Source organism: Eriocheir sinensis, chromosome 32 (genome assembly GCF_024679095.1).
Source record: "Eriocheir sinensis breed Jianghai 21 chromosome 32, ASM2467909v1, whole genome shotgun sequence".
NCBI lineage: Eukaryota > Metazoa > Arthropoda > Malacostraca > Decapoda > Varunidae > Eriocheir > Eriocheir sinensis.
Window position 1 is genome coordinate 16,756,517 of NC_066540.1, and position 14,464 is coordinate 16,770,980.

Below are 14,464 nucleotides of genomic sequence, written 5' to 3' on the forward strand. Positions count from 1 at the left end.
CCCATCACATTTACCGGTTTCCGACGCATATCTACTCCCGGGAGACATCATGAATTAGCTATTTTAACGATAACTATGAGTGAATCTCGTTATTAGGCCCCAGGAGACAGTTTTAAGGTCCGAAATTGGTATGTATAAGAGCCTGGGTACGACAATCTGGTAACGTTGCCTCCACCTTAAAATGGACGCCCCGCCGCTGATTGGCTCCCCGTTGACCAATCACGGCTCTTCGCGCTCCCCGCCAGCCAATCAGCGCGCGAGGTGTACGGCGGCGTTCATTCTGGTTTCCTGGCGCGGGTCTCAGGCCGGTTTAAATGATCCCTCGTGCCGGCTAAAGAAAATGTCTGCCCTCGCCGTTCCCTCGAGATTCTGAGTACGGAGATTTTTCTGATATGAGTTACGGTAACGAACCTCCATTTTAGCGCATATGAGGGTCACGTGGGCGCCCAGTGATAATAACCCGGTGATAATCATCAAAGAAAACGAGACATTATTTGGGAGACTTAATCGGTTTTCCCGCATGATTAGAAGCATTGTCCATATATATGTCTGTATTGCACGTAGGCTAATGCAAATAACGATACTACATCATTAACTATCTAACATGCTAATTATGACTTCAAATTACGATCCATCTACCTAAATATATCAAGATTATGACCTATTATACGCAACGTACGGTAATATACATGGGCAAACTTATCATAATTAATGTCTACACTAATACAAATAACTATATTACATCATTAACTATCTAACATGCTAATTATGACTTCAAATTAGGATCCATCTACCTAAATATATCAAAATTATGACCTATTTTAAGTAAGATGTACGATAATTACTCCTGAGCAGAAAACTTATCAATAGGCTTAACTTCAGGGTAGGGTAATATAAATAACTAGGCCTATATACTTCATCATTAGCCATCTAACACACTAATTATGAAAGCAAAATTAGGATTCATCTCGATTTGGAAAGATTATGACCTCTATATGCAAGTCATGAGAGAGATAATGAACTGAATAACCTAATAAGGACATAATTAACCATATATACTTAAAATTTACAAACTAATAATGATATATCCACAAATATAAGATCCGGTATTGATAGAGCTTCATGGTTACGTAATATTATGATAATTCCAACATAGAAAACTTGAGTTACATGGGTGACTAAAGTAGACTGGAATTTAATGGATTACTTAACTATTTGGTTGAAAAGGAAGGAGCGAGGTATTTTAGACTTGTTCAAGATATATATAACTAAATAGATATCTTATTGACTGGCTAACTGGGTGACTGACTGACTGGTTGACTGAGTAACTGGTTGACTGACTGGATAACTTAATTGCTTGGTTCAATGGTTAACTGACTGGTTGAGTGGGTGACTGACTGGTTGAGTGGGTGACTGACTAGCTGACTGACTGGCTGACTGATTAACTGAGAGAGAGAGAGAGAGAGAGAGAGAGAGAGAGAGAGAGAGAGAGAGAGAAAAAATAAAAAAAAAGAAAAAAAATGAGAAAAAAACACAAGACCAGAGAGAGAGAGAGAGAGAGAGAGAGAGAGAGAGAGAGAGACAACACCATGACAATCACAATCTTTATTATTTTAACCAATACATTAACAACAATTAGTGGAATGTTCAGAGTTGCATTGTGAATGTATGTATGTATGTATGTATATATGTATCCATGTATGTATATATATATCTATGTATACACACAGACCTCTATGTATATATATTAAACTTGTTCCTAATACTGCTAGAACCCAAATAAACAAAGATAGTAACAATAATAACAGTAGTAGTAGTAGTAGTAGTAGTAGTAGTAGTAGTAGTAGTAGTAGTAGTAGTAGTAACCTATAAATATCTGGATTCTGTTCACCTTTCACTACTATCTGGGTAAAAGTAGTAGTAGTAGTAGTAGTAGTAGTAGTAGTAGTAGTAGTAGTAGTAGTAGTCCTAACAATTTAAATTAGTAATATACATGAGAAACATACATAACTCTCTCTCTCTCTCTCTCTCTCTCTCTCTCTCTCTCTCTCTAGGTACATAACACAATACCTATTAATAGTTACACTTCAATTATTATTATTATTATTATTACACTGAACAAATTATACACAACAAAACTACTAAGATATATATATATAATCGGTGTAGTTATATATGTTACAACAGGCTCATTATTATTATTATTATTATTATTATTATTATTATTATTATTATTATGTATTAGTATCATTTTGCTATTGCCATTCTGATTGACAGCTCCTTCCTTCCTTCCTTCCTTCCTTCCATCCTTCTTCCCTTCCACTCTTTCTTCTTTTCTTTCTTTCCCTCATTCTGTCACCCACCCTTCCAATTAGCTTACACACACTAACACACCCTTCTCACACCCTCACACACACACACCCTTCCTTCTGTCGTACACACTCCCTAACACACACACACACACACACACACGCGCTAATCTCCATCTTATACTCTCCTAAACACACACACACAAACACATATTTCACACACACACACAGACACACATCCTACACACCCCCTCGCACCCTCCCTTAAAGATGGGCCGCACTCAGGTCTCTCTCGGGCAGCTGACGCAGTTTAATGGACCCATCGGCACCGCAGGAGAACAGTCTGCTGGAGGTGTCTAGGTGGAGCTGCGTCACCCCTTGGCTTAGGTTCTTGAAGAGGGTCGATTTGGAGTGTTCCCCACTGAGGTTGTAGATAAGGTTGTGGTGAACGCCTAGCCCCCACACCTGAAGGAAGGGATGGAGAATGGTTTGGGGTGAGACTGGGTGTTGTGGGTAGGCATAAGGGTGTGGTTTGGGTGTTGTTGGTAGTGGGGTGGGTTTGGGTGTGATGTGGTGGGGGTGGTATGTATGTGTGTGTGTGTGTGTGTGTGTGTGTGTGTGTGTGTGTGTGTGGTTGTGTTTTGTTACATCTTACTGTCTTGTCCATTCTCTCTCTCTCTCTCTCTCGTTCTATTTTTTCCTTAACCCGTCCGCTGCGATTGGAACGAATTTTGCCTTCACTGGTAGCCTGGTAACACACACTCCCAGGTCTTTCTCTGCCTCTGTGGTGGATAGTGGAGTGTTTCCCATGTGGTATTGGTGTGCTGAATTTGGCCTTCACTGGTAGCCTGATAACATACACTCCCAGGTCTTTCTCTGCTTCTGTGGTGGATAGTGGAGTGTTTCCCATGTGGTATTGGTGTGCTGGATTTGGCCTTCACTGGTAGCCTGGTAACACACACTCCCAGGTCTTTCTCTGCCTCTGTGGTGGATAGTGGAGTGTTTCCCATGTGGTATTGGTGTGCTGGATTTGGCCTTCACTGGTAGCCTGGTAACATACACTCCCAGGTCTTTCTCTGCCTCTGTGGTGGATAGTGGAGTGTTTCCCATGTGGTATTGGTGTGCTGGATTTTGCCTTCACTGGTAGCCTGGTAACATACACTCCCAGGTCTTTCTCAGCCTCTGTGGTGGACAGTGGAGTGTTTCCCATGTGGTATTGGTGTGCTGGATTTGGCCTTCACTGGTAGCCTGGTAACATACACTCCCAGGTCTTTCTCTGCCTCTGTGGTGGATAGTGGAGTGTTTCCCATGTGGTATTGGTATGCTGGATTTTGCCTTCACTGGTAGCCTGGTAACACACACTCCCAGGTCTTTCTCTGCCTCTGCGGTGGACAGTGGAATGTTTCCCATGTGGTATTGGTGTGCTGGATATCCCCTCCCAAGGTACAGGACTTTACATTTTTCTTCATTGAATTGTATCAGCCACTTTTTGATCCATTCCTGTAGCTTGGTGAGGTCTGACTGTAGGAAATCCGCAGTCAAGTGGTTTCTCTAGTTCCACCTCCTCCTCAATTCCTTATTCCTGCTTCCGTCGGCATTTTTCCCCCTCTCTCCCACTCTTTCTTCCCATGCCTGTCTGTCTGTCTAACTATCTGTCACTGTCCTTTTCTTTATTCATTTCTCTATCCCTTCCATTCTTGCCCTTTTTTCTGTGTCTATATGTCTGTTTCTCTTCATTGATTCTCTCTTCCTTTCATATCCAGAACTAATTTAATTTACATTTCTCTCTGTCTGTTTTGCTCTTTCCTCTCCCTCTCACCCTCCTTCTTCCTCACCCTCTCACCCTAATGTCCTTTTTTCACTCTCCCTCTCTGTCTCTCCTTCCCTCTCCCTCTCCCTCTCACCCTAATACCCTCTTCTTCCTCTCCCTCTCTGTCTCTCCTTCCCTCCTTCCCTCTCCTTCTCCCTCTCACCCTAATACCCTCTTCTTCCTCTCCCTCTCACCCCAGCGTCCTCTTCTCCTTCTCCCTCTTTGTCTCTCCTTCCCTCTCTCCCTCTCACCCTAATACCCTCTTCTTCCTCTCCCTCTCTGTCTCTCCTTCCCTCTCCCTCTCACCCTAATGTCCTCTTCTTCCTCTCCCTCTCATCCTAGTAACCTCTTCTCCCTCTCCCTCTTTGTCTCTCCTTCCCTCCTTCCCTCTCCCTTTCCCTCTGCCCCTCGCCCTCTCTGTCTCTCCCTTTCCCTCTGCCCCTCGCCCTCTCTGTCTCTCCTTCCCTCTCTCCTTCTCTCCCTTTCCCTCTTCTCTCCCTCCTCCCTCTCTCTCTCTCCCCCTCACCTTGATATCACCATCCGCTGACCCCGTGCAGAAGAACTCCTCGCTGTGGTCCAGAGCCATGCACTTGATCGCTGAGTCGTGGGCCTGGAACACACAAACACACACACACACACATGCTTGTAAAGGTTGATAAGTTATATCCATGCACATATATTCAAGGATTGATAGATTGATATACACATACACACACACACACACACACACACAGCCAACCATACTCTCCATACCCCTATACAAACACACACACACACACACACACAATCCTCCCTTCCCATCCTCCCTCTCCCATCCCTCCCATCCCCCCTTACACACACACCCATACCCTCCCACACACCCCTACCCCCCCACACTCACCGGGATCTTTGGCAACATGGCGCGCTGTCGTATGTCAAAGATGCAGACCGACCCCTTCTTGCCGGCCGAGAGGAGGAGCTGGTGGTGGGGCGCGTACAGCAGAGATGACGCCCCACTCTCATGGCACGACCAGGCTGTGGGGGGATGTGCAGAGGGGTGAGAGCGGGAGGGTGCAGTGAAGAGGGAGAGGGAGGTGATAGGGGGTGAAACAAGAGTGGGGTGACAGGGAGAGGGAGAGGGGGAGGTGCAGTGAAGGAGGGAGAGTGGGAGGTGACATGGGGTGAGGGGTGAGAGGGAGAGGTGAAGGAGGAAGATAGGTCATGAAGTAGAAGGGCTGATAAGGAGGAGTTTCTATTTAAGTCAATTTCTGTTTGTCCAAGTTTTCAATGCAAGAGTTGAGGGGTATTTTCACTCTTTCATCCCTGTGCTATCCAACTCCCTGATGCAAGAGTTAACCAGCATCTTCACTCTTTCATCCCTGTGCTGTCCAACTCCCTGATGCAAGAGTTAACCAGCATCTTCACTCTTTCATCCCTGTGCTGTCCAACTCCCTAATGCAAGAGTTAACCAGCATCTTCACTCTTTCATCCCTGTGCTGTCCAACTCCCTCATGCAAGAGTTAACCAGCATCTTCACTCTTTCATCCCTGTGCTGTCCAACTCCCTGATGCAAGAGTTAACCAGCATCTTCACTCTTTCATCCCTGTGCTGTCCAACTTCCTAATGCAAGAGTTAACCAGCATCTTTACTCTTTCATCCCTGTGCTGTCCAACTCCCTGATGCAAGAGTTAACCAGCATCTTCACTCTTTCATCCCTGTGCTGTCCAACTTCCTAATGCAAGAGTTAACCAGCATCTTCACTCTTTCATCCCTGTGCTGTCCAACTCCCTGATGCAAGAGTTAACCAGCATCTTCACTCTTTCATCCCTGTGCTGTCCAACTCCCTAATGCAAGAGTTAACCAGCATCTTCACTCTTTCATCCCTGTGCTGTCCAACTCCCTGATGCAAGAGTTAACCAGCATCTTCACTCTTTCATCCCTGTGCTGTCCAACTCCCTGATGCAAGAGTTAACCAGCATCTCCACTCTTTCATCCCTGTGCTGTCCAACTCCCTGATGCAAGAGTTAACCAGCATCTTCACTCTTTCATCCCTGTGCTGTCCAACTCCCTAATGCAAGAGTTAACCAGCATCTTCACTCTTTCATCCCTGTGCTGTCCAACTCCCTCATGCAAGAGTTAACCAGCATCTTCACTCTTTCATCCCTGTGCTGTCCAACTCCCTGATGCAAGAGTTAACCAGCATCTTCACTCTTTCATCCCTGTGCTGTCCAACTTCCTAATGCAAGAGTTAACCAGCATCTTTACTCTTTCATCCCTGTGCTGTCCAACTCCCTGATGCAAGAGTTAACCAGCATCTTCACTCTTTCATCCCTGTGCTGTCCAACTCCCTAATGCAAGAGTTAACCAGCATCTTCACTCTTTCATCCCTGTGCTGTCCAACTCCCTGATGCAAGAGTTAACCAGCATCTTCACTCTTTCATCCCTGTGCTGTCCAACTCCCTGATGCAAGAGTTAACCAGCATCTTCACTCTTTCATCCCTGTGCTGTCCAACTCCCTGATGCAAGAGTTAACCAGCATCTTCACTCTTTCATCCCTGTGCTGTCCAACTCCCTAATGCAAGAGTTAACCAGCATCTTCACTCTTTCATCCCTGTGCTGTCCAACTCCCTGATGCAAGAGTTAACCAGCATCTTCACTCTTTCATCCCTGTGCTGTCCAACTCCCTGATGCAAGAGTTAACCAGCATCTTCACTCTTTCATCCCTGTGCTGTCCAACTCCCTGATGCAAGAGTTAACCAGCATCTTCACTCTTTCATCCCTGTGCTGTCCAACTCCCTAATGCAAGAGTTAACCAGCATCTTCACTCTTTCATCCCTGTGCTGTCCAACTCCCTGATGCAAGAGTTAACCAGCATCTTTACTCTTTCATCCCTGTGCTGTCCAACTCCCTAATGCAAGAGTTAACCAGCATCTTCACTCTTTCATCCCTGTGCTGTCCAACTTCCTAATGCAAGAGATAACCAGCATCTTCACTCTTTCATCCCTGTGCTGTCCAACTCCCTAATGCAAGAGTTAACCAGCATCTTTAGTCTTTCACCCCTGTGCTGTCCAACTTCCTAATGCAAGAGATAACCAGCATCTTCACTCTTTCATCCCTGTGCTGTCCAACTTCCTAATGCAAGAGTTAACCAGCATCTTCACTCTTTCATCCCTGTGCTGTCCAACTCCCTGATGCAAGAGTTAACCAGCATCTTCACTCTTTCATCCCTGTGCTGTCCAACTCCCTGATGCAAGAGTTAACCAGCATCTTTAGTCTTTCATCCCTGTGCTGTCCAACTCCCTGATGCAAGAGTTAACCAGCATCTTCACTCTTTCATCCCTGTGCTGTCCAACTCCCTGATGCAAGAGTTAACCAGCATCTTCACTCTTTCATCCCTGTGCTGTCCAACTCCCTGATGCAAGAGTTAACCAGCATCTTTACTCTTTCATCCCTGTGCTGTACAACTTCCTTACTAGAGAGACCACAAAGGCACTCACAGACAACATTGGCCTTGCGCTGCGGCAGAAGGGTGTCCCAGAGAGCCACATTGCGGTGCTCTGAGGACTGGCCTGCCGTGGCGATGAGACTGGACGAACCAACAAACACGAAGTCGCTGCCATGTTTGTTGTGGCACTGGTGGGTCTGTGGGGGGTGGAGGGGGGAGGGGGGGGGTTAGCGGTGGTGGTGGTGGTGATGTGTGATGTGGTGATGATGGGTTGGGGTGATGTGTGATGTGGTGATGATGGATTGGGGTGATGAATTTGGTGGTGATGGTGGATTGGGGTGATATGTGATGTGGTGATGATGGTGGTGGTGATGAGTGATGATGGTGATGATTTTGGTGATGAAGACGATGTCGTCACTAATAATTTCAGTACTATCAGACTTACTACTACTACTACTACTACTACTACTACTACTACAACTCACATAGAAGGGCTTGTTGACCGTAGACGCCAACCCCAGCTGGTAGAGAGAGAGGTTACCATCGCCATCGACCACTCCGAACTTGCTACCCTGTGAGTGGGGTTGGGGAGGGGGTGGAGAGGGAGGGGTAGGAGGGGGGGGGGGGTTAGTGTTGGGTGAAATTGTATACATTCTTAGATACATACATTGATACATAGATAACGATACATACATTGATATACATAAGAAAGAAGAGAGAGGATATAATTTTTTTTTTCCTCCTTTTTATATTTTTTTTTCTCTTCCTTCCTTCCTTCCTTCCTTCCATTCTCTTCTATTCCTTTCCTTCTTTTCTTTCTTTTTCCTTCCTTCCTTCAATACTCATCCCCTTCCTCTCCTTCCTTCCTTCATTTCCTTCCTCTCCCCCTCTCTCTTCCCTCCCCTTCTCTTCCTATCCCCTCATACCCAACCCCTCCTCTTCCCTTCCTTTCCTCCTGTTCCCTTCCCCTCCCTTCCCTTTCCTTTCCTTTCTTCTCCCACTCTCTGCATTCCCTTCCATCTTCATCCCCTCTCCCTCCCTCTTCTCCCCTCCCATCCCCTTCCATATCCCTTACTTCTTCTGCTTCCCTTCCCTTCCTTTCCTTCTACATCCACTTCTGTTCCTCCTTTTTTCCATCCTTCCTTTCCTCCCCCACCATCTTCAAACCCTCTTCTTCCCTCCTATCCCCTTTCTTTCCCTCCTATCCCCCATTTCTTCTCCTTCCATTCCCCTCCTTTCCCTCTACATCCATCCCCTTCTTCCTCTTTCTTCCATCCTTCTATCCCTCTCCATTCTCATCCCTCTCAACCATGCTCCCTCTCCCTCTCACCTGCTGGTTGAAGCGGACGCGGGCCACCTTAGCGAACGTCCCGCCCGGCCTGGGACGCGCCACAGCTGTGTGATGGTGCCACTCGCGTACCACCACTGACCCATCCTGGCACCCCACCAAGTCTGTAGGGGGAGGAGGAGGTGATGGTGGTGATGGAGGAGGTCTGGTGATGAGGTGATGACTGTCGATTATGGTAGTGGTGGTGATGATATTCTACTGGTTGTGTGGTGGTGGTGGTGGTGATGGTGGAGGTTTGGTAGTGGGATGGTGATGGTTGTCTGTTATGGTAGTGGTGGTGATACTATTTCTACTGGTTGTGTGGTGGTGAGGGTGGTTGTAGGAGGTGATGGTGGTTGTAGGAAGGGGATGTGATAGGTGGGGTGTGTGTAGAGGGGTGTACTACTACTACTACTATTACTACTACTCAGAGCTGGGACTACCGATTGACATTTGGGATCGGTACTACCGGCGGTAGATTACTGCTACCGATACCGATCATTCGGTATTTTGAAGAAACTACCGAATACCGCTACCGATCGCATGATTGGCAGTCAATCGGTATCGGTAGATTGAAAAGCGAAGCGGACTTTTTGTTAAGACTTAAGAGAAGACGACCGGCAAAATGAAACGGACAAGTTTCAACACGTCGAGCGCATCTATGGGAAGCAGTTAGCAGGAAATTCAGGTATTACTTTGACGCCATCACGCTTAGCCAATCACCGGCCGTTCTGGGCGTTCTCAGCCAATCAGAGGCAGCCACGACCTAGAGATTCTCGCCCGCCAAAGTTTTGGCGGAGCCCCACTCTTGTTTGGCCAGCCGACGCGAGTAGCCTACACCCACGCCTAGCTCCTCGCCTCGACAACGTGCTCAGCCTCATCGCCTAGTGTCTTAAGTGGCAGTGTTTTTAAGTCCACCACGCCACAGCAACTTAATCGTTTGTGCTTTTAACTTTTCAAGTGATTTTCCTTTTTTAAACTTTATTTTACATTAAAAAAGCTTTGATCAAGTCAGTGAACTATTTAATCATATTGTTACGAACCAGAGGTTAGGATATGCTGTGTGTTGAGTGAGTAGGAGTAGGAGTAGGAGGCTCAAGACTGCTTCAGTTGTAATTTTTTTTTGTGTTGGGAAGAAATTTATTTTGTGAAAGTTAATAAATAATGCTGTATTGTCTAGTTTGTTTAAATTTAACTTTTTCAGTTTGATGTTTATTTTTGAGGAGAAATTCATTTATTAAATAAGTTATGTATTTTTGAACTTAAAAAAGGTATTAAAAGACTCTAATTTACTTCTATTCTTAAGTTAACCGAAATAAGAGAGAAATAACTTAAAAAGTGTGTTATGGGCCTTTAAAAGCATTTTTTTATTATATAATTATAGAGTTTTTTAATCTACCGATACCGAATCTATACCGATCGGTAGATTTCTGAAAAATCTACCGATCTACCGATACCGATTGGACGCGGCTCGCTACCGACTACCGATACCGGTGGTAGATTTTTTCTACAGAATCCCAGCTCTGCTACTACTACTATTACTACTACTACTACTACTACTACTACTACTACTGGTACTTACAGAGGGGCAGGACCGGGTGTGAGGTCATCCGTCGAGTTCCTTCAATGCGATGACTCAGCAGCTGCGATGATGACGATGATGATGAAAATAATAATAATAATAATAATAATAATAATAGTAACTAGGTTTTTAAAATGTACATAACTACTATACTTGGCTAATTACATAATATTAATAGTAATAATAATGATAATAATTGCTACTACTACTACTACTACTACTACTACTACTACTACTACTACTACTACTACTACTACTACTAATAATAATAATAATAATAATAATAATAACAATATGTATTTTTGAACACATTTAAACACTATGAGAGAGACAGAGAGAGAGAGAGAGAGAGAGAGAGAGAGAGAGAGAGAGAGAGAGAAATGCCAATCGCTCAAAGTGAAATCGCAAGCAGACTACACAACAAACAAACAAACAAACAAACAAACATATATACGTACGTACAAACACGAGAGAGAGAGAGAGAGAGAGAGAGAGAGAGAGAGAGATGCAGAAATAAAAAAAAGCAAGGGACTAAGTGCAAGAAATTTAACATGCAAAAAAAAAATAATAAAAAATAATAATAATAATAATAATAATAATAATAATAATAATAATAATAATAATAATAATGCAGATAGGCAAAAAAAAAAGAGAGGGGGTGTGACTGTCCGGGCCGGGATTCGAACCCTGGGACAGTAGATTCTCAAGTAGGCACGCTAACCACTAGACCACGGAGAGAGAGAAATACCAATCGTTCAAAGGGTAACACAAGCAAAATAAACAACACACAGACAAAGGGATGACTAGGGATAATTCAAAGTGGGATTCGAACCCTGGGACAGTAGATTCTCAGGTAGGCACGCTAACCACTAGACCACGGAGAGAGAGAAATACCAATCGCTCAAAGGGAAACACAAGCAAAATAAACAACACACAGACAAAGGGATGACTGGCGATAATTCAAAGTGGGATTCGAACCCTTAGACAGTAGATTCTCAGGTAGGCACGCTAACCACTAGACCACGGAGAGAGAAAATGGCAATCGTTCAAAGGGAAACACAAGCAAAATAAACAACACACAGACAGAGGAATGACTAGGGATAATTCAAAGTGGGATTCGAACCCTGGGACAGTAGATTCTCAGGTAGGCACGCTAACCACTTGACCACGGAGAGAGAGAAATACCAATCGTTCAAAGGGTAACGCAAGCAAAATAAACAACACACAGACAGAGGAATGACTAGGGATAATTCAAAGTGACTGCCAGCGCTGGGATTCGAACCTGGGACAGTAGATTCACAGGTAGGCACGCTAACCACTAGACCACGGAGAGAGAGAAATACCAATCGCTCAAAGGGTAACACAAGCAAAATAAACAACACACAGACAAAGGGATGACTGGCGATAATTCAAAGTGGGATTCGAACCCTGGGACAGCAGATTCACAGGTAGGCACGCTAACCACTAGACCACGGAGAGAGAGAAATACCAATCGCTCAAAGGGAAACACAAGCAAAATAAACAACACACAGACAAAGGGATGACTAGCGATAATTCAAAGTGGGATTCGAACCCTGGGACAGCAGATTCACAGGTAGGCACACTAACCACTTGACCACGGAGAGAGAGAAATACCAATCGTTCAAAGGGAAACACAAGCAAAATAAACAACACACAGACAAAGGGATGACTGGCGATAATTCAAAGTGACATTCGAACCCTGGGACAGTAGATTCACAGGTAGGCACGCTAACCACTTGACCACGGAGAGAGAGAAATACCAATCGTTCAAAGGGAAACACAAGCAAAATAAACAACACACAGACAAAGGGATGACTGGCGATAATTCAAAGTGACATTCGAACCCTGGGACAGTAGATTCACAGGTAGGCACGCTAACCACTAGACCACGGAGAGAGAGAAATACCAATCGTTCAAAAGGGAAACACAAGCAAAATAAACGACACACAGACAAAGGGATGACTGGCGATAATTCAAAGTGACTGTCCGCGCCGGGATTCGAACCTGGGACAGTAGATTCTCAGGTAGGCACGCTAACCACTTGACCACGGAGAGAGAAATACCAATCGTTCAAAGTGGAAAAGCAAGCAAAATAAACAACACACAGACAAAGGAATGACTAGGGATAATTCAAAGTGACTGCCAGCGCTGGGATTCGAACCCTGGGACAGTAGATTCTCAGGTAGGCACACTAACCACTAGACCACGGAGAGAGAAATGGCAATCGTTCAAAGGGAAACGCAAGCAAAATAAACAACACACAGACAGAGGAATGACTAGGGATAATTCAAAGTGGGATTCGAACCCTGGGACAGTAGATTCTCAGGTAGGCACGCTAACCACTTGACCACGGAGAGAGAGAAATACCAATCGCTCAAAGGGAAACACAAGCAAAATAAATGACACACAGACAAAGGGATGACTGGCGATAATTCAAAGTGGGATTCGAACCCTGGGACAGCAGATTCACAGGTAGGCACGCTAACCACTAGACCACGGAGAGAGAAATACCAATCGTTCAAAAGGAAAACACAAGCAAAATAAACAACACATAGACAAAGGGATGACTGGGGATAATTCAAAGTGGGATTCGAACCCTGGGACAGTAGATTCACAGGTAGGCACACTAACCACTTGACCACGGAGAGAGAGATACCAATCGCTCAAAGGGAAACACAAGCAAAATAAACAACACATAGACAAAGGTTTGACTAGGGATAAATAAAGTAAGAAATATTCCACTAAACAGATTAATAAGAAGACACAGCACTCGGGTAGCAATATACAGAAAGAGAAAAACAGCGCTATATAGAGACACAGCAGCTATAGAGTAGAGTGAACGAAAGAGTAACAGAGAGGGAAGCAATGAATAGAATGAGATATACAGCACTATATAGATGGTTACATAGACACAGCAGCTATAGAGTAGAGTGAGCGAGAGAGAAGCAATATACAGAATGAGTTACATAGACACAGCAGCTATAGAGTAGAGTGAGCGAGAGAGAAGCAATATACAGAATGAGTTACATAGACACAGCAGCTATAGAGTAGAGTGAGCGAGAGAGAAGCAATATACAGAATGAGTTACATAGACACAGCAGCTATAGAGTAGAGTGAGCGAGAGAGAAGCAATATACAGAATGAGTTACATAGACACAGCAGCTATGGAGTAGAGTGAGCGAGAGAGAAGCAATATACAGAATGAGTTACATAGACACAGCAGCTATAGAGTGAGCGAGAGTGAAGCAATATACAGAACGGGAAACACAGCACTAGACAGATGGTTACATAGACACAGCAGCTATGGAGTAGAGTGAGCGAGAGAGAAGCAATACATAGGACGAGAAACACAGCACTAGACAGATGGTTACATAGACACAGCAGCTATGGAGTAGAGTGAGCGAGAGAGTAACAGAGAGAGAGAGAGAGCCCCAGCGAGAGGGCCGCCGCCTCACCGGCTTAAGGTAGAGTCTGCTGCGCTCGAACACAAAGCGACAGAAGCGAGGGTTTGAAGCTCCGGGGAAACCTGCGCTCTTCAGTTCCTTCAGCTGGGTGTGTGCGTGTGGGGGGAGGGAGGGGGTACACACTGGTCGTACGCACACACACACACACGCACACACACACACACACACACACACACACAGACACACAGAGAGAGGCTCTTTTCCTATATTTCACAACTAGGTAAATACACACACACACACACACACAGACACACAGAGAGAGGCTCTTTTCCTATATTTCACAACTAGGTAAATACACACACACACACACACACAGACACACAGAGAGAGGCTCTTTTCCTATATTTCACAACTAGGTAAATACACACACACACACACACACACACACACACACACACAGAGAGAGGCTCTTTTCCTATATTTCACAACTAGGTAAACACACACACACACACACACACACACACACACACACACACACATAAACGCACACACACACACAAACGCACACACATTTTCCTTCTTTCTCA

General features: G+C 44.8%; 1 protein-coding gene and 1 long non-coding RNA gene across 7 annotated transcripts in view; one reads left to right on the plus strand and one right to left on the minus strand.

The window, feature by feature from the left end:
* Positions 1 to 1,590: 1,590 nt before the first annotated feature.
* The window catches only part of LOC127006305 (dmX-like protein 2), a 66,967-nt gene continuing 54,093 nt past the window's right edge, over positions 1,591 to 14,464 (minus strand). For 4 of the 5 annotated variants that reach the window (XM_050876020.1, XM_050876019.1, XM_050876017.1 and 1 more), the window contains 8 exons: positions 13,929 to 14,021; positions 10,453 to 10,513; positions 8,874 to 8,995; positions 8,029 to 8,115; positions 7,596 to 7,740; positions 5,000 to 5,133; positions 4,646 to 4,729; positions 1,591 to 2,774 (listed from right to left, as the gene is read on the minus strand). In XM_050876020.1, coding sequence (XP_050731977.1) covers positions 2,574 to 2,774; positions 4,646 to 4,729; positions 5,000 to 5,133; positions 7,596 to 7,740; positions 8,029 to 8,115; positions 8,874 to 8,995; positions 10,453 to 10,513; positions 13,929 to 14,021 — 927 coding nt within the window. In that variant the 3' untranslated portion in view covers positions 1,591 to 2,573. The remainder of the gene's footprint in view (positions 2,775 to 4,645; positions 4,730 to 4,999; positions 5,134 to 7,595; positions 7,741 to 8,028; positions 8,116 to 8,873; positions 8,996 to 10,452; positions 10,514 to 13,928; positions 14,022 to 14,464) is intronic. The other variant, XM_050876021.1, reaches the window with a different exon arrangement.
* Positions 2,783 to 4,336, plus strand: LOC127006309 (uncharacterized). 2 transcript variants are annotated; one of them, XR_007759409.1, is made up of 3 exons: positions 2,783 to 3,177; positions 3,278 to 3,477; positions 3,578 to 4,336. It is a non-coding gene; the product is annotated as an uncharacterized LOC127006309 (long non-coding RNA). The 2 variants fall into 2 exon arrangements; XR_007759410.1 differs by having other exon boundaries at positions 2,783 to 3,077.